The sequence below is a fragment of the Aythya marila genome (genome assembly GCF_965140915.1).
Source record: "Aythya marila genome assembly, chromosome: 2".
Classification (NCBI taxonomy): domain Eukaryota; kingdom Metazoa; phylum Chordata; class Aves; order Anseriformes; family Anatidae; genus Aythya; species Aythya marila.
In genome coordinates, this window is record NC_139043.1 from 105,196,854 (window position 1) to 105,219,063 (window position 22,210).

A 22,210-nucleotide genomic window follows, 5' to 3' on the forward strand; every position below is an offset into this window, starting at 1 on the left:
ATTAGGAATCCATGTAGTAATAACTGTGAGCAAGATTGAACATCCTCAAACAATTGTATCATCAAATTCACAGAGCTGTCATCAAGGGTCAGGAGCTGTTTCCTTTATAAACATTGTCACTCTCGATTTCACTATTCAGCTGTTTTCAGCCATTGTAGGCTGAAACTTGGCATTCACATAACCAGCTCAAATGCAAATCTGTCTCTAAAAATGACTTAAATGGGTTAGGCCAAATTTAGTACTGAAGCAGTAAAAATAATAATTTAGGTATGGTTTCTTCTGGGCTGACAATAGTGATATCACTGCTAACCAAAAGAATATTTGAAAGTTTTAAAATATAGCAACCAAAAAGTGCAAAAGACACACAAAACCTTCCACACTACAATGTGCAATAATTAAAATAAAGGAAAACAAACACGAGTTTTTTCCCTTCCCAAATGCAGCAAAAATAATTCCACCAATTACATCACAATTGACATCAAACTGCACCATTTTCCTTACGTAAATCAGTGCCCCAAGCCCACAGGATTCTGGAACGCTGTACAGTACCTCTGGAGGTCACCTCATCCAGTCCCACTCAAAACAGGGCCAACCTCACATGCAGCTCTCCTCAAGTGCATTACTTAGAAACTAAGGTATTATTTAAGGTGACAAAACTGAGCCTGAAGCAAGAGAACAACTAAAGACCAGGCTTTGAGCAGATTTGCTTTGTCAGTTAACTGGTCTAGTCCAACAAAACAGGCTCTGAACTCTTGGCGCTTTGGCATCTGTTTTTTTAAAGCAGCTTCGGTCCACTTTTGGCTTCCAAAACATCCAAGCTTGTGCCTACACCTTCTCTCATTTACACCAAGGTAAACTTCTATTCAATACACTGGAGATATGAGTGCAACAAAAGTATATGAGAACTGCATCAAATGCAGCTGAATCCCACTTAAGTCTAAACCCCAACATTCCCCTATGTACTTTTGAAAAGCGCTTCTGCAGGATGACAAAAGAAAGGCATTGTCAAGATTTCTCACAAGATTCCCATCCTTTTTTCCTCCTTATTTTCAATTCTGTTCTGACTGAAAGTAACAAGCTCCTGAAATTATTTACCAAACAGGGAATACCATTTGATTCAGATCTTCAAATACAGGTTTATACTGGAACAATTTTTTATAGTAAATCGAACATAGCACATTTAAAGTGTTGTTCTTTTAAGTGCAACTGCCCACTTTCATGGCTCTTTCTCACCATATTTTCAAGCACTTTTTAATGCTATAGAGAGTGAGAATAGGGTTTATCTCATTGTCACAGTAAGTATTGAAAGCAGAGTTCACAATTTACCTTACATAGTCCCTGAATTCTCAGTGCTCTTCAACTAAAAGAAAAAAAAAAAAAAAAACCATAATTGTCAAAAACTAAGCAAAAAGAAGTTAACATGTATGTGAGTACACTACATACACCTTTGAATATGGAGTTTGTTTCTCCAGAATTAGTCTTTGACAAATGACCACCACGATTAATTGCTCATTTTCAGCCAAGCACAGAATTTGAGTCATAATTTGTTATAAAGGAATAGTGCCGTAGAATACTTATTCAGCTGCTAAAAGAATATGTGTGTCATCACTCAAGGCATCAGCCAAACAGAATAATATAAATTGAAAGGCAAATAGGTTTTCAGACTGGCATATTGTCCATTCACCTATCACCCACACATATCAATATATCATACCTGATATATAGCTGATATAGTGACAGCAGGGTCGTTGCTGCCCACATGTTTATTAGTTTCCAGAAGTAAGATTCTCTTATTAAAATACCTGTGTCAATACGAGTTAGGATTTTAAAAGTCTTGCCTTGGCAGTTAAACTTTTATTCAATCTCTGACCTTGAAAGATTATGCCATGCATTGCTTTTCAAAGACTGAATTATATTTAGCTCTGTTGTGGGTTACCTAATTTTGACTCACCCATGCTTTTAAGAAATGGGTGCAGCAATTGTTGGCAATAATATCTTGTATTCATTTCTGTGTTGTGTTTTGAGTGTGCCTATTCAAGCACACAGCAAGGCAAAAGCTGAAAGGATAATTTCAGAGCAGGGGCAGTAATTACCTTCCAGACACCTTCTGAAGACAAATGATGTTTGCACAGTTCTCTTGATACAAATAAACCACTAAAAATATATAAGGAAAACCAAGCTCATAATTGTAGACAGTCCAAATTCAATAACAAAATCTCACATTATTACAATATCTACAGCAGTATACTACATTTGCTTAAAGAGTCTATATCACTTAGGTTTTCTTTTCATCATAAAAGAAGAGCCTCTATTTTAAAAGCAACAGACCCTTCTCTAACCCCACGCCATTACATTGGAAAGCAATTTGAAAGAAGGAAACTAGCACTTTGACCTTATTTTCCAGCCAACATTAATTCTAAGGTTTTGCTGTGGGCTTGCATTCATCTCAGAGTCATATTCTCAGTGTTTATTCAGACTGTGTCCCTTGGCTTTGGTTGCTCATTTTCTGCTTCTCTGTGGCATGTTGTGTTTCTTCCGCTTGTCCCACACAAATATGCGTAAAAATACTGAATACCCAGACAAATCCCATTGACTTAAGTGGTTATGGATACTTATGTTGAAGTTGGAGGTTGAAACTCTTTTGGCTAATATATTCAAAAGAAGCTTGAGGATTCATATGTTTATCAGCAATGTAGAGAGCAGTTACTTTTCCTAGGGTGAAGGCTAGCTAAACTGGTAAGTGCTTCTCATACACAGAATATGTTATCAAAATATGTGCATTTCCACAGTGGTAGCTCTGACCACTTTCCAAACCGATGACTTTAGTCCATTCCTAATTCTCACTTTTTTTTCTGTCTAATTGACAATTGGCCTGCCAATCATTTTGTAAAACCATGTGCTACAGAAGCAAAAATATATAATGACAAAATGTACAATGGTATTGTATTTAAATTAAAGGTTTAGGGAAAAGCACTGGAAAAATTATGGACACTTTTTCAAGACAGTGGTTTAAGAAAGCATTTTGTAATTCTTATGAGGGATTAAACAAATTTTTTTCTTACCCATTGGTTTGTTAGATAAATAACAGCTATGTCTTAGTGTTGCAGAACACCTCAACATCATATTTCTACTGGTTTTCTAGCCCTGTTTCTCACTCTTTGTAGTTGGTGTGGCTGAGAAATTGCTGTAAATTAAGTTGCAAGCCCAGCCAGGTTTCTGCTGCATGTTTGCAGTTCTTTTTGTGTCAGATACATATGAAGTGTTGGACATTCGTCTCTGAGTAGGAACTAACAGCAACAGCTCTAGACAAGTGTGAGAATGGAATTAGAAATTGCCAGCTCCAGGATATCCTCATATCTATATATGACATTCTTCATGGCTGATGCTCTGAAATGAGTGGATTGGCTGTGGAAGAACAAGCTAGAAATTGGTCACTTCCCATGTCATGAATTGCCTGTGACTTTCCTGACAACACTTTAACAGAGCATCACTGCTTATGTTAACATGAATTTTACCTCACACTGCAATGGCTGAAGGTTTAGGGTGATAGGTTTAGGTTATAACAGCATCTTAGGATCACACAATACCGAGGGTCTCATAACACCATGGAATAGACTTGTCCTGCCAATGTCTGTGAACATTAAGGGGAGAATAGGCTTTCTGAAATTGTGGTGCTTTTACCCTTCTGGGCAGCTGAACTCTGTGCCCTCACTCCCCCTCCTCAAAGGAAGAGAGGAGGAAAGTATGATGAGAAAGGACTCAGGGGCTGAGATGAGGACAGGGAGATCACTCAACAATTATAATCATGGGCAAAACAGACTCCATATAGGTTGGTTAATATAATTTATTGGCTATTACTAACGATCTAAAACAGTGAGAAACTAAAAGCAAACAACAAACGCCTTTGCCCCATCCACTCTCATCTACCTACTTCCCCCAAGCAGCACAGGGGGAATGGGGGCTGCAGTCAGTCTCTAATGCCCTAGGTCTCCGCCACTCCTTCATGGTCAGTCTCTTCCCCTGTTCCATGTGGGGTCCCTCCCACAGGATGCCATCCTTCCCCAGCTGAGCCTGCAGGTGCTGCCCAGCAGCTCCTCAAGAACTGTTCCCACACGGCTCCGTACCATAGGGTCCATCCCCCAGGAGCAAAGTGCTCCAACACGGGTCCCCCATGGGTGGGTGGCAGCTCCCCCCAGACTCCCTGCTCCTGCGTGGGCTTCTCTCCACGGGCTGCAGCTCCGGCCTGGGGCCTGCTCCTGCAGGGGCTCTCCATGGGCCGCAGCCTCCTCCAGGCCACATCCACCTGCTCCACCGGGGGCTCCTCCACGGGCTGCAGCATGGAGATCTGCTCCATGTGGGACCCATGGGCTGCAGGGGGACAGCCTGCTCCACCAGGGGCCTCTCCATAGGCTGCAGGGGAACTTCTGCTCTGGGGCCTGGAGCACTTTCTGCTGCACTGACCTGGGGGTCTGCAGGGCTGCTTCTCACTCCTCTCTTCCAGCTGCTGTTCCCCAGCACATTTTTTTTTACTTCTTTTCTCTCTTTCTTTTTTTTTTTTTTTTTTTTTTTTTTTTTCAGTCTGCTGTCCCAGAGGCCCCCCCAACATTAACCTTTGCTCAGCTCTGGACAGCAGTGGGTCCCGTTTGGAGCCAGCTGGAGCTGGCTCAAATCTGACATGGGGCAGCTGCTGGGCTCTGCTCACAGAGGCCACCTCTGCACATCCGCCGGCTACCAAGCCCTTGCCAAAATAAAACCAATGTAGCAAATCCCCAGGGTTGGTTATATGGAAGCCATAAATTTCAGATAGATCTTCTTGGAATTGGATCCCAAAGTTTCTAATCTGTTGGGTGATTACAGTCCAAAGAGGGGTTCATTTCATTTATATTCATTAATATGACAAGAGTGCACTGAAAATAACCTCTGTTCAGTTTGTTTCACATTTAAACTTTGTTCATCCCAAGTGTGAGTTTAGAGTGGTGTGTTAATTTACATGCAGCATTTTAAGCTGTCCTCTAGGTAAAATAAACTACAAAAGCAGATGTTGTGAGGAGTAAAACTAATAGCATACAGATTTTAAGATTCACTTATCTGAAACGCAAAGGCCACCTTCTGTTGCATCAATTTCATCATTCATTGAGATAAGCATTAGTGATGATTTATACAGGTACAACTAGGAACAAAATCTGTCCCCCGATTTTTCACATCAATTAGTGAAAAGTCAATAGATGAAATTTCTTACCTATTCCACTCGTTTCCAGATCACTTTTCTGAAAATGTCAAGCTTCCCATTTATTTTATCACTAACTATAAAATATCTACACAAAGCTCTGGAGGATAGAAATCCATCACAGTATCTTGTCACCACAAAGTTTTATACTCTGTGATGTGTTTTCCTTGCTCAGATAATATTTTTGCATCCCTTTTGTCTCAAAGAACACACAAGAAAGACATTTGTCTTTACTCCCACTGATTTGCTTGTAACATATCTAAATTTAATGAAGTAGTGCAATTCCATTTCCAGAAGCCATCAGTAAAATCTATCCAAATCAGCCTTGCTTTATTTCAATTAAATGGGGCCTCTACCTAGACTTCAAATTAGGGTGTTTGTCCCTTTCATGACCCTTCTCTTTCCTCAAACAATTCCTTTGCATCTTTGGCTCAGTTGCTCACAGGCCTTTCTGAGAGATGGCTTAAGTTTTGGTCCTTATCAGCTGCATCAGCATTTTGAGGATGGGGGAGAGATGGTTATTCTCAAAAGCAATAAATTCTCCAGAATCAAAACTATCCGTTTCAAAACTAAATGGTTCAAAACCAACCAACCAACCAAACAAAAAAAAACACAAATCTATTTTAATAAAGAATGTCCTTTTGACAATTTGAAGAAAAAAATGATCTTCCATTGCAAAAAATAAATATTTATTTATTAGTGCTCTAACAACAACAACAACAACAAAATAATTTTATTTGAGACATTTATTAATTCACATTTTCAGATTGTTGATTTTTCTGCCTTTTAAATATTTGGGGTGAGGAGAAGACAAGACAGCATAGTTTTACTGTGAGTTTTTTTTTTTTCCATTTTCTTCAGGCTATTACAAGAGAAACAGCACTGAACTCAATGGATCACTGCTCTATCTGATTCTACATGGCACATCTGATATTCTTAGTACGACTTCTCCCCACCATTAGAACTGAGAAACATTTTTAAAAAATGAAATTGGAAGAAACACATCCTCTCTGCTACACTGTATCTGAGATGGAACCAGAAGGGACCATAAAAAGGGGATAGGGTTTTATCTCTGCATGCAGAATGAGGAAGAGCATGGTTTCCTTAGTATACAGAGGTAAAATACTTGTACTTGCTACAGGCCAGCATGGCCCTGTGTACCATGGGGAACCACTTTTGTGAAAGAGCAGCCATGAGAGCCTCAGGAGCCAACCTGGCTTTGGGAGATGTATAGTGGTGGGAAGGCAGAGATCCTGTCTCCATAAGGTCCCAAGTGATGCACATTCTTTTAACCAAAGCAACAGATTCTTTCTTTTTCAAGATACAAGGTGATGTTGTCTACCTTCATACTGAAAAAGGGCATATACAAAGTCATGAAAAACAACTAATGGTAAAACAGCTAAGATTTAAGTCCACATTCAACAGTCTTTTGGGTTTATATCCAATTTATTAATGACAAGTTTAGTTGTCTAGAGTTCATGGTCATGGTATTATGCTGCCCTTCAGGTGAGGGAAGTGTGGCCTCTCTCCTGTTTTGATAACTCCTATATTATGCTCTTCAGCTGATCATATCTGATATATCAGTTTTTTGTTTTTTGTTTTTTGTTTTTTTTTCACTTCCTCTGTTAACCATAATACTGTAAATATTTCAGAATCTCTCTAAATATTTGAGTCTTCAATATGTGGTTATGCCAATTAGGAAAGAATAACTCTGTCTGCAACTTTATTACTAAAATGAACTTTATGCACCTTGTTTTTTGTAATTTTGGAAACAGAAAACTGTTTCCAGCGATTCAGCAGCATGTGCCTAATGATGGAATGAGGACTCTGAGTGGATGAATTATACATGAGATAAGGTAAGGAGTGCCAGAACTGGAGTAAGTGTCTGTAGGCCACACGAACTGTTATGTATTGCTCCTATCACAGTTCAGAATAATCATTGACCCAAAATTATGACATACACACTTTCCAGGATTACAGCCTTGCAAATAAGGATATGCTTACATATGTGGTTATCTATGACCTCCTTCATGGATTTCCCAACTTCAAACATAGCATCTACAGATCAAGAGCAGAATGGGTTATCAGGTTAGCAGTCTTTCAGAAGGGAGTCAATGCATTTTTCATTATCAAAGCACCTCTTATTCTCTTATCTGTTCTGAAAGGCTGGAGCAAATTCATTGTACATCTTCATCAATGTCTTTCAACACTCAAAAGTTCTACAGCTGTTTCTTGTTATTTAAGTAACCATTAAAATGTGATCCCTCCACTCAGAAGTTATTTGCTGTTCTCAAAAATGTTGCTCAGTGGAATGCAACTACTTCTGAAATACAATTCTTCTGAAGGGTTTATCCTATCCATTCATCTCCCTCAAAAAATTTTGTCTACACTTGATCTATGATGATACTAGAAGTAAAAAGAGATGTATGAAGACACTGATGTATGTACATAGCTAGATATTGTGAGGTAGAAAGCATTATGGGATGCAGAATGGAAATCTGGGGAACATGAATCTGAGATCTGGCACTTTGTTGAACTCTGATGATGCTAAGAAAAATGCTTAATGGAAAGTCTCATACTGCAGCAGAAGGAAAACAGATGGAAAAGTCTGCAATGTGAAAAACATCAACGTAGAAATCTAGTGTTTAAGGTACTGTTATAATCAATAGGAGGAAACAGGTAATTGCAGAAAATAATTCAAACTGCCACTCCTACAGCACACCAGATCTGTCACACTCTGGAAGTGATGCAGGCAGGTTTTAGCCTTCCAAAGTTAGGTGAAATAAATTCCACCCACTTGTGGTGCAATATACCCTCAGGAACTGACCCAGCCTTTTGTGGTGGGGACACCTATGAACAGTAAAGGTAACCAAGAGCTTAAGAGCATGCTCTGACTGTAGTAGAGTCCTTATCAAAAATTGTGATAGAGACAGTTACAGATTTAGCCATTGCCTGACTTATACGTTCAAATTTTATTTGGAAATATGTTTAATATTTTCATAAGCTCTGATTGGCTCTATTTAAAGCTAAATAAATAGCATTTAATGCATCTGTGATCCTCATACTCCTGGCTATGCACAAGTAATAAGCATTCAAAGGAAAAAATGTGTAATAAAGGGAGGAGTTGAGGCTTTGTAACCATTGTACCTAACAAGTATCATTTCATTCCCAAAATACTCCAATAAGCAAGGACAAAGAAGAACATGAAAAGGTCCTTCCCATCCTCCCGGTGAATAGGCCAATCTACTCACTAATAAATTTCAGGAAAAATATAAAAATAAAAATAAAAAAAATCAGGTTGTGCTTTTTTTTGATTGCTTTAGAGCACAATTGCCTTATTATGTATTAGCATCTACAAATAAAACTCAGCAAAATGACTGCCTAAAAATAACTACAGATATAAACGTAGGCTGCAAATCAGCAATGTTCTGCATCACAAGATGAGGTGTGCATTTTCTTCCTGCTTAAGATATCTGTGCTTTTTTAGGAGTGCCTAAGCTTACAGAGATTCCCAAAGCTCTTACTTTGCTCCATGAACAGTAGAGTTAGTGCTTGATATTTGGGGCCAAAGCCTAGTTGTTTTATTCACATGTCCAATCCCACTGCAACTGCAGGGCAGATTTTAGTTTCATTGTCTCTGGTGAAATTTCATAGCAAGTTAATTGACTTTGGTTCAGATGTACAGATTAACCAGGTCATAGCCTACCCCAGTGGGAGTGTTGAAAAGATTAGAGCAAGCAACATCCTTATAGCTGCATAATTAAATGGCTCCCTTATTTTTTTTTCCTGCTTAAATTTAAGGAGACATAATTATTTGGTAATGAAAGCAAAGGAACAGCAAGCAAACATAATGTTGTGAATCCCTTTTCATTTATTCTGTTTCACTCTTCAGGGAAACATTTTCTACAGTACAGAAAAGACTGTACCTATTGGCTTTCTGCTGAGAATATACTGACTTGGGCAAAACCAGGATGTTTCCATAGATCTACCTCATCCTTCAAATTCAGTTTACTTTTATCAATGTAGAAAAGCAATTTAGCAAGCTGTACTTTTTTTTTTTCTTTTTTTAAATTATTATTATTATACAGCTTGATACCCTTGAAGTTACAAAACAGATTAAGAACGGTTAGTGTAATATGAGTGTAATATGAGGCATTTGACTAACATAGCTGAATGTTGTAACATTAACATTCAAAATCAAAATAGAGGTACAATATGCCATGAAATCAAAGGAATAACGATCAAGTCCTCCTTGTAAAATGTTATTAATTGTATTCAGTAAACAATGACCTGTGGTCTGAGTGCCTAAGTGTCATTTAACTGAAGAGTTCAAGTTCATATTTTGATTTTTTTTTTTCTGGCTATTTTTAAGATTTAGTACCTACTGATCACCATTAAATCACCATTCTACAACTTAAGGCAATTTTCACTGTTTTAATATTGCTATGAAAATATTCTTTGCTATGTTTCTCATTCCAGATAATTTAAAACACAATTTAAGTGTGACTGAAGAGAAAATATCAGCACGTTGACTCTGACACTTGGATCTGGAGTGTGGCAGAGCTCAAATAATTCTACGTTTCACTTTGGTGCTGCTCACAGCCTAAAAAGGGTTTAGTTCCTCTCAGAAGTAAGAAAGTAGGCTGTTCACACCTACGCTGGTTAGCAACAGTATCTAGAGTATTCAAGATATGCTCTTGACTTTACCCCAACTTCCTTTCCCCAGGGAGAAACTGTGAAGAGCTGTCAGAAACAAGATGACTGTTGTCTTCTGGCAACCCAAGGGTTCCTCCATCAGAGTCTCCATATGTTTTCTGGCTTCCTTTATGTTGCCAAAATGTGTCATTAAATCTTGGGCAAATCTCACCCTCGATTCTAAGCAGATCTTGCATCACTCTGAAGGTGATTGCAGTGAAGCATGGAGTTTTAAGGACCTTCACAATTCATCAGTGTTGTGACAAATAGTGTTAACAGTCCATAAAACCTATTGCTACTGGATGAATAATCTCAATTAGCTTGTGGCCCTTTCACAGTGATGATTAGATGTCCAGTGTACAGTAAAAAAAAAATGTGACTGGTCATGGGGGAAAGGAAAAAAAAAATAAATCAACAAAACAAACAGAAAACAGGTTCAAAAACTGGGTTAATCTCTCGACAGCACATAAAAGGATACTGCAATAGTTTCCATGTATAAAATGCCAAGTTAATCCCTTAATAATGTAGGGCAAAGACACCTATCAAGCTGCACAAGCATGTAAGTATTTAGTAAGTGCCGGTCTGTGACAATCTTTCTTTTAATAGGAAAGACACAATCAGTCTTTCTCCTGACTGATAGACTGTGCTTTCATGCAGATTGCCTCAAATCATCTTATTATTAATTACAAGTGTGATTATGCTTGATTGCATTGTTCTAGTGTCTCACCAGACCAGTCAGGAATTCCCCCAACTAACATAGTCATTGTGCATTCTGTGTAATGAAAAGACAGCCGTGCTCCCCGGCAGTCTGAAGATATGCTGAGAAGCAGCAGGTGCGTACAAGAAACAGATGGAGAAACAGTGAAATGATTACAAATGTAGAAATCTGCTAGCTAGTCCTGCTTGTTGTGACTGCTCATGGTGGCTGACTAGTTCAGGTCTTTCAGCACTGCATGGATGTCCTGTCCCTGTGTGGAGGAGGCAAACTGCCCAAAATTCCTCCCTGAGACCATCCCATTGCCAGAACTCTCTGATGTCAGGACTTGCAATGAGCAACGCAGACAAAAGGAACAAGCACCTTTTCCTTGTTGAAAAATCCCCACACGAAGCTGCAAAGATGCTGGTATCAAGTTTATTTTTGAACACCTACAATTTTAAGTTACCAAGGGTAAAAATCTCTCTAGCATCTACTGGCCTGGAAGGGAAAAAACAAACAAACAAAAAGAAAAAAAAAAACAGTGGGACCCATATGTTACTGGTATATTCTACTGTTCACCTCCTACAACAAGTGCTTTGCTATGCAAGTAATTTATTTTTAATATCACTGACAATAAAAACATTTTCCAACGCTCTGTCCATTATACTTTTATTATCTGTCTCATGGACAAGTGCTGTCCCACTGATTCAAAATACTATTTCTGAGGTTTGAAGATGAAATAAGCTATTTTATAAACTTGTCTTATAAAACAGATGTTCATGTCTGCCAGAGCATTTGCTATAAACCCTCAACTTGTCACCAAAATGTTTAAACAATAAGGAGCTGCTAATCATGAAATGGTTGTAGACAAATATCTTACTGCAACTAGGGTCAAGTTATTTTGGAATGGACCTCATCTCAAAGAGCTTATGTTGTAGAGCAATGGGGTAAGCAAAGGGGGAACAACACCAAATAAATATATATATATATTTCAGTGATTTGGAGGAAATATTACACTGGTCTTTCCTTTGGGAAGTATTCATGACTAGCCTTTATGATGTGTTTTTGTGTCCACGGATAATAGCACAAAGGTGTATGTGTTTGCAGTTGTCTCACATCAACAAATCAAAAGTGAAAGCAAATACCATGGTTGAATGGTTCCTACTTCTTTTTAAGCTGGCTGAGAAGTCATGCACAGAACATTTAAAAGCAATTGAGTGGCATATGCCCCTGAGCATGGTTCATAACCCAAGGGTGCGACTATCACAGATTTCCTGCAACATGTCACAACATACCCAGGAGAATTTAACATTGTCTCCTCTATTTTCAAGCTTTCTGCAAGATGTCAATTAAAAATATACATATTTATAAAGTGGCAAGTGTCATTAATGTCTCAAAAATAAAAATCTACTCACAGACATTTCATTTGTCAATAAAAACTGAATTGAGATAAACTAGTAATTCTTTTTTTTTTTTTTTTGAAAAACACTTGTTCATCTTAAAATATTAATTCCCTTTACCTTTCAATCACCAGATCTCATGTCTGTGTATCTCCTTCACCCTGATGAATGTTCCCAGTAATGTGTATCTCTGCTATAATTAATTCTGAAAGAAGAGCAGACATGCAAATTGCCGTTCACTCTCAGTGGATTATCTAGACTCAGGCTTGCTGCACAATGAAAAGAAAAGTTGCCTCTGATTCTACCGTGTATCAAATAAGCCAGATGAATCTAATAAACAATGGGGATGCACTATGTTTGATGCAGGTCTGTAAGGATTTCAAGCATGTATTTTCTCAGTGAGGATGATTTCTCGTAATTCCTTCACTGTGCTGCTCTTCTCCTCTGCATCAGTTATCCAGTTATCAAATCATCACTAATGATACCAGAATCTGCACCATTAATCAAATCAGAATCTCCACTGACATGGGAAACAAACTAATAGAAAAAAATAAAAAATAAAAAATTTGGGCTAACATAGGATGGAACATACTTTGAGAGCAGTGCCCAGGCTGGGAGTGATGCTATTGGAACCTTCCTACCTATTGCATAAGACAAGGCTATGAACTCCAGCAACACAGACTCAGGAAACCTTGCCATGTAGCACAAAATACTGTGAAGCACATGTACGAAATGTACATCAGTTTTTATTTTTATTAACGTAATAAATTAGCTAAGGCAATTTAAAATTAAAATGTGCTTTCAGGTTAGAGCCACTGTTATGACTGGAAACCATTCCGCTTGGTAGCTGGATGGAAGTTGAGGTGGAAATGACCTTTGAAGACTTCTCTGTGTCTGAGAAATTGTGAAGATAAATCACTGAGGAAAACCTGAAGTCTGTGCAATATGTCTCTCTCTTGTGCTTTTAATAGCACTCCTCAAAGAATCCTTTTCATCTGGTGCCCAAACTGCACGTATATCATGTAAGGGCCTGCTCTCTGTTTTGGTTTTGTAAGCTCTCTGCACCGGGAACTCCTGGACCGTGGCTAGAACCCATAGATGCTACAGTATTTCATGTAAGTACACCAAGTACTTTAGGTTGTCCTTTGAATCATTTTTGGACCTTAGGCCTGCTGAAGGCTGAGATATATTAACTTGGCTACAAATCTCCTGCATTAGAGCTGACATATCCAGCCAGCCTGGAGTGGAACTTATTCAAGTGGATACACTAAAATTGATGGCATGGTTGTACTGAAGCACTTTCCAAGAAGGACCACATGAAGGTTACCATCTTATGCTCAATCAACCTAATAAAAACAAGTGTATGCTTAAAAAATAGTGATTTTATATATTTAAACAGGGAGAGGAGAGGAGAGGAGAGGAGAGGAGAGGAGAGGAGAGGAGAGGAGAGGAGAGGAGAGGAGAGGAGAGGAGAGGAGAGGAGAGGAGAGGAGAGGAGAGGAGAGGAGAGGAGAGGAGAGGAGAGGAGAGGAGAGGAGAGGAGAGGAGAGGAGAGGAGAGGAGAGGAGAGGAGAGGAGAGGAGAGGAAAAAAAGACAAAAAGGCAAGGCAAGGAGAGGAAGAGGGGTGAATGGAGAAAGGAAATCCTGTTCTAATAACCTCTTTAAAATTCCTAATAATTATGTAGGTACATCACAGTTTAATGGTAAGTAGCATCACGTAGAAAGTTATATAAGGGTAAGGCATGGGCTGAGCCTGCCAGAAGTGCTCAGTAGTCAATCCAAATACTGCAGAGAGAGTTACAAATTAACTCAGGCAACTAGTAAATCAGACCGATAGGAAAGCTGTCTTTTGCAACCATTCTGCTCCTGGGAGCACACAATCCATGTCAATTAAAAATAAAATAAATGTTTCATTAAAGCTCCCAATGTGTTTGTTAAAACAACAAGAAGAATCTGCAGGATACATAAGGATATGTAACACAGCATGGTAACTTGCTCTAAGGGATTCACTCTGACGTTGTAGAACTGATCCTTATGATGTAGAGCAAATTAAGTCTGCATTGCTAGCTGCTGCCTAACAACATTTTCAGCAGCTTTTCATCCAAGAACATATATATGTTTTTTTTTTCTTCTTTTTTTTTTTTTTTTTTTTTTCTCCCCAGGATTTGGACTCACCTACAGCAAATTTTGCCAGGAGTAATTTGAAAACCATGAACGTGATGATAGCCTAATCACTCAAAACGTTAGCAATGAAAATATGGAGAGGCCGTTGTATAAAAAAGATAGCTAAATAGAATGGTTTAGTTTGACAGAAATAGAAAATATGACTCAGATAGGGAAAAGAGCTCTTTGCCCTTTAAAAACTCGCTCTCATTCTCCCTCTTTCTCTAACACAGGAGCTTTTCAGGGAGAGTCTGATGATGCTGCATTATTGATAGGATACAGGTCTCCAGTGGAAACAGATGTGATATGTTTGGATTTCTCTGATAGTCTGGGCTGAACACAAAGCAAATTACCGAACGTCAGAAGGCTCAGGTTCAACGAGAGTGTTCGAAGCACAGTTTTATAAGAAGTTCTTAAATAATAAATCTTAAATTTCAAGCCTGTTGCATAAACAAAAGTTATATATGTACTAAAAGAAATGTGCCCCAAGTGGTTCTGCTGAGACAGACTTCAACTGAGATTAAAATGCATATGTGCAGCTTTAGGATTTGTTTGTTCTCAAAATAGGCGTTGATGGTTGGGGTGAAAGACATGCAATAGCACAGTCTGGATTAAAATTCACAGAATCACAGAATTGTTGAGGCTGGAATATATACAATTTAATTGAATATTCATAATCTCTCCTACATTTTTTCCACCCTCAGTTAGAACTATTTTTTTTTAAAGCAGCACTAATTTAAACTATAAAAATTGTCTCAGTTTCTGGCAGGTTTTTACACACAGTTTAGTCTTCCCATGCAAGAGGTCAAGCAGAGGTAGAAGAGGGCTGTTCTGGCCTGGCCTAGATCACACTCCAACTTCAATAGTAATCCCAGACCACTTACAAAAAAAAGTGGGTTTGGCCTATTCACCGCTGCAAAACAGGCAATGAATGTTGGGAGCAAACACAAGTTTTACAGGAGGAGTTTTCTAACTTATTGAGATACCTGCCTGAGATTTGCCTTTCAGTCTCACAGTGGACCTAACAAGACTCTACTAAAGCAATCAACAGCAGTCTTTTCTTATAAATATGAGAAGCAGTGTGACGGGACATGCGAGATTATATCTCACTTATGCGACAGCTTAATGTGGCTTCAATTTAATCAGAATTTCCAAGAAGGTGCTCAGAAGAGAATATTGTTTCCTGGTCTCTACTGAAAATGCGAGATCCAGTGTAACACCACTGACACATCTTAGCTGTGACTTTCATCTTTCTTCCTTTATTACTCTCCTCATCATCTCATCTGCTTCTTGGCTGACTTCCTAGTCATTCCTGCAAACTTGAGGGGAAAAAGAAGTTGTGATCTTACTGTATTTGCCACTTCTCCTTTCAAAACCACTGTATTGTCACTTGAGATGCACACTCTCCCTCCTGTTCAGGGTAAGTATTTTGCAACCAAAGGCGGGACAGCATGCCACGAGGTCACTGGGATGTCACCCATGCAGTCTTCCCACTTCCACCCCACTATGATGTTCTGAAATGGAGACATGGCAAAACCCAGAAGGATGAAGGGCCTAGAGGGGAAGATGTATGAGGAGCAGCTGAGGTCACTTGGCCTCTTCAGCCTGGAAAAGAGGAGGCTGAGGGGAGACACCTGTGTCTACAGCTTCCTCATGAAGGGGAGTGGAGGGGCAAGTGGCAATCTATTCTCTTTAGTGACCCACTGGTCACTTTGCAGTGAACCAAGGGAATGGTGTCAAGCTGCAACAGGGGAGGGTCAGGCTGGATTTGAGGAACAGGTTCTTCAGTGAGAGGGTGGTCGTCCACTGGAACAGGCTCCCCAGGACGTAGTCAGGGCACCAAGCCTGACGGAGTTTAAGAAGTGGAAGTCTTTAAAAGACGTTTAGATGTAGAGCTTAGGGATATGGTTTAGTGGGGACTGTTAGTGTTAGGTCAGAGGTTGGACTCGATGATCTTGAGGTCTCTTCCAACCTAGAAATTCTGTGATTCTGTGATTCTGTGAAGTGTTTGGACTGTGCTCTTAACCATGGTCTAAATGTTTGGGTAAACCTGTGTGGAGCCAGGAGTTGGACTCAATGGTCCTTGTGGGTCCCTTCCAGCTCAGGATATTCTGTGACTCTGACTCTATGAAGGCTATGAGGCGAGGCAGAGCCCTGGGCTGTTGGACTGGGATAATCACACCCCTCTGAGCCGATCTAATCCGGCGGGCGCGCCTCGCCCGGGCACGCACGACATGGCGGGGGGGGGGGGGGGGGCGAGGCGGGGCCGTTGGGGCGGGGCGCGGCCGTTAGGGGCGGGGCGCGGCCGTTGGGGGCGCGGCCGTTAGGGGCGTGGCGTGCCCGTTAGGGGCGTGGCGTGCGAGGGCAGGGCCGCGGCGGGCGGGCGCAGGTGCGCAGGTGGGGGGGCGGCGGCGGCGGCCGGAGTGCGGCCATTTCCCTGTGTCACGGCTCCGTCGCCTAGCAACGGCCCCGAGGCCGGCCGGCAGCCCCGCGGCGGCGCAGGAGGAGGCGGCGGCTCGGCCGGGCCGGCCCCGCGGCGGGAAGGATGCGGCATGGCGAGGGGGCAGCGCTCCCGCCGAGCTCCCTGAGGCGGCCGGCGGCGGTGCCGGTGGTGGTGGTGGCGGCGGCGGGGCTGGGCCGAGCGCTGGGCTCCCCCTCGGCCCCGCCGCCCGCCCGCCCGGGGCCGTGAGGCGGCGGCGGCGGCGGGGCGGGCGCCGCGCGGGGATGCCCGCTCGGGCCGGAAAGTTTCTTCCCCGCGGTGGCCGCCTGGCCGCGGACTCCTCGCCGGTCTTCCTCGGTAAGTGAGCGCGTCCCCCCCTCCTCCTCCTGCCGGTTCTCCGCCGGAGCCCCCCGGGCGCAGGTGGTTTGGCAGCAGGAGCACTTTAACGCCGCAGAGCCTCCCCTTTCTGCCCCTCGGCCGGACTGAAAGCGGTCCCCGGCCAACGCAGCGCCTCGCTCGGCGTTAAAACTGTCTCTGGGGTAGCCCTGCAGCGCCCAGCCCAAGCACCGAGCGGTCCTCGGGGACTCGTGCGAGGAGCCGGCAGCGCTTTGCCGGTGCCCGGAGCTCGCAGCCGGTTCGTAGCGATGCGGTCTGTAGCTCCGGGATGTCTCCCCGAGCCCTGGGTTATTCCGCTGTGTTGCGATCGCTGGTAATGGCCGGGGGTCGTAGGATGCTCTACGCTCTTTCTGTAAATCGGAAAAAAACTAAGTGCCGAGCGCTGCCGGTTTGCAAAAGCTGCTCTGAAACGTTTGCCATCTGGTTTTGTCGTCGTAGAGGAGAAAAGCGCCTGTCTAGTGGGGCACTAGGAAGAATGGGATCAACGAACCGGCAATTAAAGCAAATCATGCCCCGGTAATCACACTCCTCTCCTCTCCCCCTTTTTGGTTTTTTTTTTTTTTTTTTTTTTTTTTTTTTTTTTTAAGTGAATAGTTCAGTGATAGGAACGAGAAGGCAAGTCTCTGCTCTTTGTTTTGAGTATGTAATGCCTCAGAGAGTAATTTAACAATGTCCTCGCCAACAACACCCTTCTTTTCCAGGGAAAATACGAACAGAGTAAATGGGACACAACATTATTGCATACGTGGCAAATCTGGGAATAGAAAATAAATGAGATTTAAAAGCTGAAAAGGGACACGGTATTTTTTTTTAGGTGCTTACTTAATCATCTTTCAATGCAATGAATAGAAGTTTATAAACCAGATTATATTTGGTGCTGTTATCTTTTGCTCCCTAAAAAAAAAAAAAAAAAAAATAGCTAAAAAGAGAAAGGGGGGAGGGGAACCTTCTCGGTAGCATGAAGGAGGATTCTCTGGAAAAAGAATTGCCACGGTGCAGGAATTGTTCCTCCATGGTGCCTTTTGTAGCTCAGATCACTGGGACATGCAGACGACTCCTGATGGTCCAGGGAAATGAAAGCCATAAATGCTAGCTGTTTAGTCCCCTGCCAGTTTCTCTACAAGCAACCCTTGCTGTTTCCCCCAGGTGATTCACAGGGGTTCGCTCCTCCTTTAATAAGATGTGACATGCCATCTCGTACCTGCCAGCCCCCATCTCCCCTTTATGGAGGCGGGGGGAGCTGGCCAGGGTTACATAACACTTACCTTGAGCATCGCACATGTTCCCAAACCAGGCGGCCGTCCTGATGCTCCCCGACCACAGGCAGGAGATGGATCTCTGTAATGTTGCAGATCGAATGCAAAGGAAATGGCTAGGAAGAAAGTTCGACAGGGCACCGCTTTCTGGTATTCGAATGTTTCCCTTGTGCATTTCACAGTAATTCCTTTGCCACTTATTTAGGAAAGGCAAGCAAAGCAATATGTTTAACCCTCCCCTTTCCCCACAGCAACATGCAAGTAGTGTAATAAAATAAGTGGTATCCGTAGATCAAATATATTGCCTTCCTGCTTTTATTTCCCTCCTCCCCTCGAATCCAGTCCCTGCGTGACATCACTAACCACAGTCACCGTGTAGCACAACCTGACCCCATGGGAATGGGGCTCGAGGGTAGGGAAGCTGGTAGCCGCCTCTGAATCCTGGTGCTTTGCAAGCTTCTTCTGAGAGCAGCAGGATCATTTTTTTGTTTACACCGGCAGGTACCACCCCATCTATCATTTTCCTGAAGTATAAATAAATTAATTAGCTGTTTGCCAAGGGTCTAGTGGGGCACATGGTTGCATCCCTTCCCAGAGTTGCTTAACTGTCTGTCTCATGGGTCTGCCAGTCTCTATCACGCACAGGAGCTGTATGGACAAGGGAGACCAGCCTGCTGGTGCCATCCCCTGTCCCATTTGTTGAGGATTTTAACTATCAGGAGGTTGAAAGATAAACAGGAAACAGTAGCAGCTGTTGTGCTGTGGGTCTTTCCTCAGTCCTCACCCTTTTCTTTTTCTTTTTTTTTTAATGCAGGAGCTGGAGCGGCTGTAGGGAGCAGTGCTCTGGGTAGCCAGCCATGATCGCCACTGGAGGCCTCCTGAGGATCTCAGCTAGGAAGCAGGACCCCTTACGACCCCAAAGCCAAGCCCCCAAACGCAAACGTAAGACCAAGAAGAAACGCAAGAACGATGTGGTGGTGGTGAAAGGCAAGCTCAAGCTGTGCTCCCTCTCGGGGCTCATCGCCCTCTGTGGCATCCTGGTACTGCTAGTGGGCATCGCCTTGGCGGTGGTGGGCTACTGGCCCAAGCCCAGCCAAGTATACAGAGAAGGTGGCGTCAGTGGGGGCAGACATCTGGCACCGCAGGGTGGCACCCCCAGGAACCGCTCCCGCAGCCAGGAAGGGGCACAAGCAGACATCCATCTGGAGTCACCCCCCAGAGCCAACTCCTCCACCACCGCTGCCACCCGGGGGTTCCCACAGTCCCGTCCCACTTCCTCATCCCCCCAGGCTTCCGTGGGTTTCCTTTTCCGTCTTTTCTCGAGCTACCTGCATTCAGACAAGCTGAAGGTGCTGGGCCCCCTCATCATGGGTATCGGCATCTTCCTCTTCATCTGTGCCAATGCAGTGTTGCACGAGAACCGTGACAAGAAGACCAAGATCATCAACCTGCGTGACCTCTACTCCACTGTTATCGATGCCCACAGCCTGCGGGCAAAGGACGGAAGCACCCCGGCCTCAGCCCCTCTCAACGGCTTTGTCAACTACGTGCAGTCCCGGGGCCTGGAGCTAAAGCCTGGTGGTGAAGGCCTGGGTGCCACGGCCATGCTGGCCAAGAGCTCCTGGCCACCAGGGCTGGGTGCCTCCCTTTCTCCCCCTGACCTGGCATCCTCGCCACGGCGTTCCTCCTTCTGCACCCCACCGCAGCCTCCCAGCCTGGCCGAGGCCGTGTACAGCATCTACCGGGAGCGTGCAGCCCTTGCTGGCCGCGCCTTCACCAGCCCACCCTGCAGCCCACCGGAGAGCTGGGGCCAGCGCAGCACGGCCAGCTCCATCGTTGGCTCTTCACTGAGTGCTTTCACCCTTCTGCCCTTGGCGCAGAGTGGCGGAGGGGGAGGCTGGCGGAGGCCCCCTGGTGAGCGAGGGGCCCGGGAGATCCCACGGGGGGAGTTTGAGCTGAGCCTGACTGACCTTAGCAGCAGCCACGTCGGGGGAGGCTACGGGACAAGGAGGCACAAGCTGGTTCTGAGGCGGCAGAGCACCAGCTGCTTGCCTGATGCTAGGCGTCCCCTTTCCCCCGAGCCACCTCGGTCTCCAGCTGTCAGCACGGGCATGGACACCAGCCTCTTGGCAAAGGCATCTTCTAGCTACTCCAAATCTCTGGATCTGGGGGGTTCACCCCCCTCCACTCCCCCTGCCGTCACCAGGACGGACTCTCAGAGCTCCCAGTCTGATCCTTCCAGCAGCAATAAGGGCTACAGCCACCTGGAGGAGGCTGGCACCTCCTTGGAGTCAGTTGCCAACATCCCAGCCAGTAAAATCCAGGACTGTGAGGAGGAACCAGTTGAGAAGACAGACCCCCTCAAGGCTACCAGCAGAGAACAAACAGAGGAGCAATCTCAGCAAACGCAAAGACAGTACACAAATAAAGAGAAACTCTTTATGATTTCTAGGTCGCACGCTGCATTAGGGCTGGAGGATGGGGAACTGGAGAGTACTGGCATCTAAATGAAACAGAGAAGGACACCTTGCAACCCTCCACACCTTTCCCCACTTCTCCAATGTTTTTGTGGACTTACGAAACCAATCTATATCCAAAGAGCTGCAGTATGCCACCCTTGAAAATTGAATTCAATAAATCCTGTAGATGACTTCAGGAAGAAAAAGAAAATCCTTCTGTCCGATTGTGATTGTATGTTCCATGCAAGCCAAATTGTATTAAATATCCACAGTCCAATAGGTTCTTTGGATCAGATTAATACAATTTCGGACAGTATAACTGTGCACTTTACTTGTCTTGATTTCCAAGTGCCCCTTCTTCTCCTCTGATTTCTTTCTTGCTGATTTGCCACTAACTGCTTGAAAACCGCAGGCACCTTTTTAAGCTCAAGAGCAACGTGGTCTTCAGATCAAGAAAGCCGAGCTCTCTCTTTGTTTTGGTTCAATCACTCTAAAAAGTTTGCAAGGCCTTAAGGATGACGTACCTTGACAAAGAATGAGTTTGTTTAAATTCTGGAAAAATGACATTTTAGAAGAGACTGGAGCAGAACAGAGCTCTGAAAAATTAGTTAAAACCATGACATTCCTGAATCCAAAATACCTACTACGACGTGATACTTTATTAAGTATTATTACACATGTATTGACTAATAGCATTAAAAGCTTTTTTTAATAAAACATTTACAAACAAAACTGAGAGACAAACAATCCTTTATTTTGGTAAGTACACACAGAAACTAGAAACCTCTGTTTTTATACTGTGAATGATTGTAGAGATGCTACAAGGCTAAAGTTTGTTTATGTTTTTAAGTGGATAATAATCATTTAGGAGTAGTTTCAAAACAAGTAGTGGTTCTGACTCTGAGAAGCTGTCCTTTAGTTCAGTCCGCAGATTCTGTCTGCATTTCTAGGAGTGCTTTGTGACAGTGGAAGAAATCTGAGATTTAGACGTGCTAGGGAAAAAAACAAACATGTTTAAATCAAAATTATATTTTTTGTGAGTAATGTATTAATCTCAAACTGCAGCATGTTCTTTTTGGATTTTTCACTTACGACTGTTGCTTTAAGCCTTCCTGCTGCTAAGGGTTTCCAATTTATGAATGCATGTGAATAACCTTAATTTTAAAGCATAATGGAAGTCCTGAAAATCTCTTAGCCGTGCACTCGATTGAAGTCAGTGTATGTTTCTCATTGACTTTGATGCGGTGACAATTTCTTCATGAGTGAGAAAAGCAAGTTTCCTTAAGGCTGAGCTATGCAATATTGTCTGTGGGCAGATTTTTAGTAAATTGGTGAGCTGTTTCATTGTCATACCTGCAACACAACAGGCATTCTTTTATTTTGCTAAAGCAGCTAGCTAGCTTTAGATCCTCAGAAGATTTTGTCACTATTTCAGATTCTGAATACGAATATGGCATTTCATTGGTACAATAAGAG

General features: G+C 42.8%; 1 protein-coding gene across 1 annotated transcript; it reads left to right on the plus strand.

Moving 5' to 3' along the window:
* The first annotated feature begins 16,713 nt into the window (after positions 1-16,713).
* On the plus strand, positions 16,714-21,434 carry TMEM200C (transmembrane protein 200C). Its single transcript, XM_082752127.1, has 2 exons — positions 16,714-16,980; positions 19,090-21,434. The coding sequence occupies exon 2, from the start codon at positions 19,133-19,135 to the stop codon at positions 20,780-20,782; it is 1,650 nt and encodes a 549-aa protein (XP_082608253.1). The 5' UTR covers positions 16,714-16,980; positions 19,090-19,132; the 3' UTR covers positions 20,783-21,434.
* Positions 21,435-22,210: the final 776 nt, after the last annotated feature.

Coding starts and splice junctions, on each gene's coding strand:
- TMEM200C (XM_082752127.1), top strand. CDS start 19,133: ATGATCGCCACTGGAGGCCTCCTGAGGATCTCAGCTAGGAAGCAGGAC.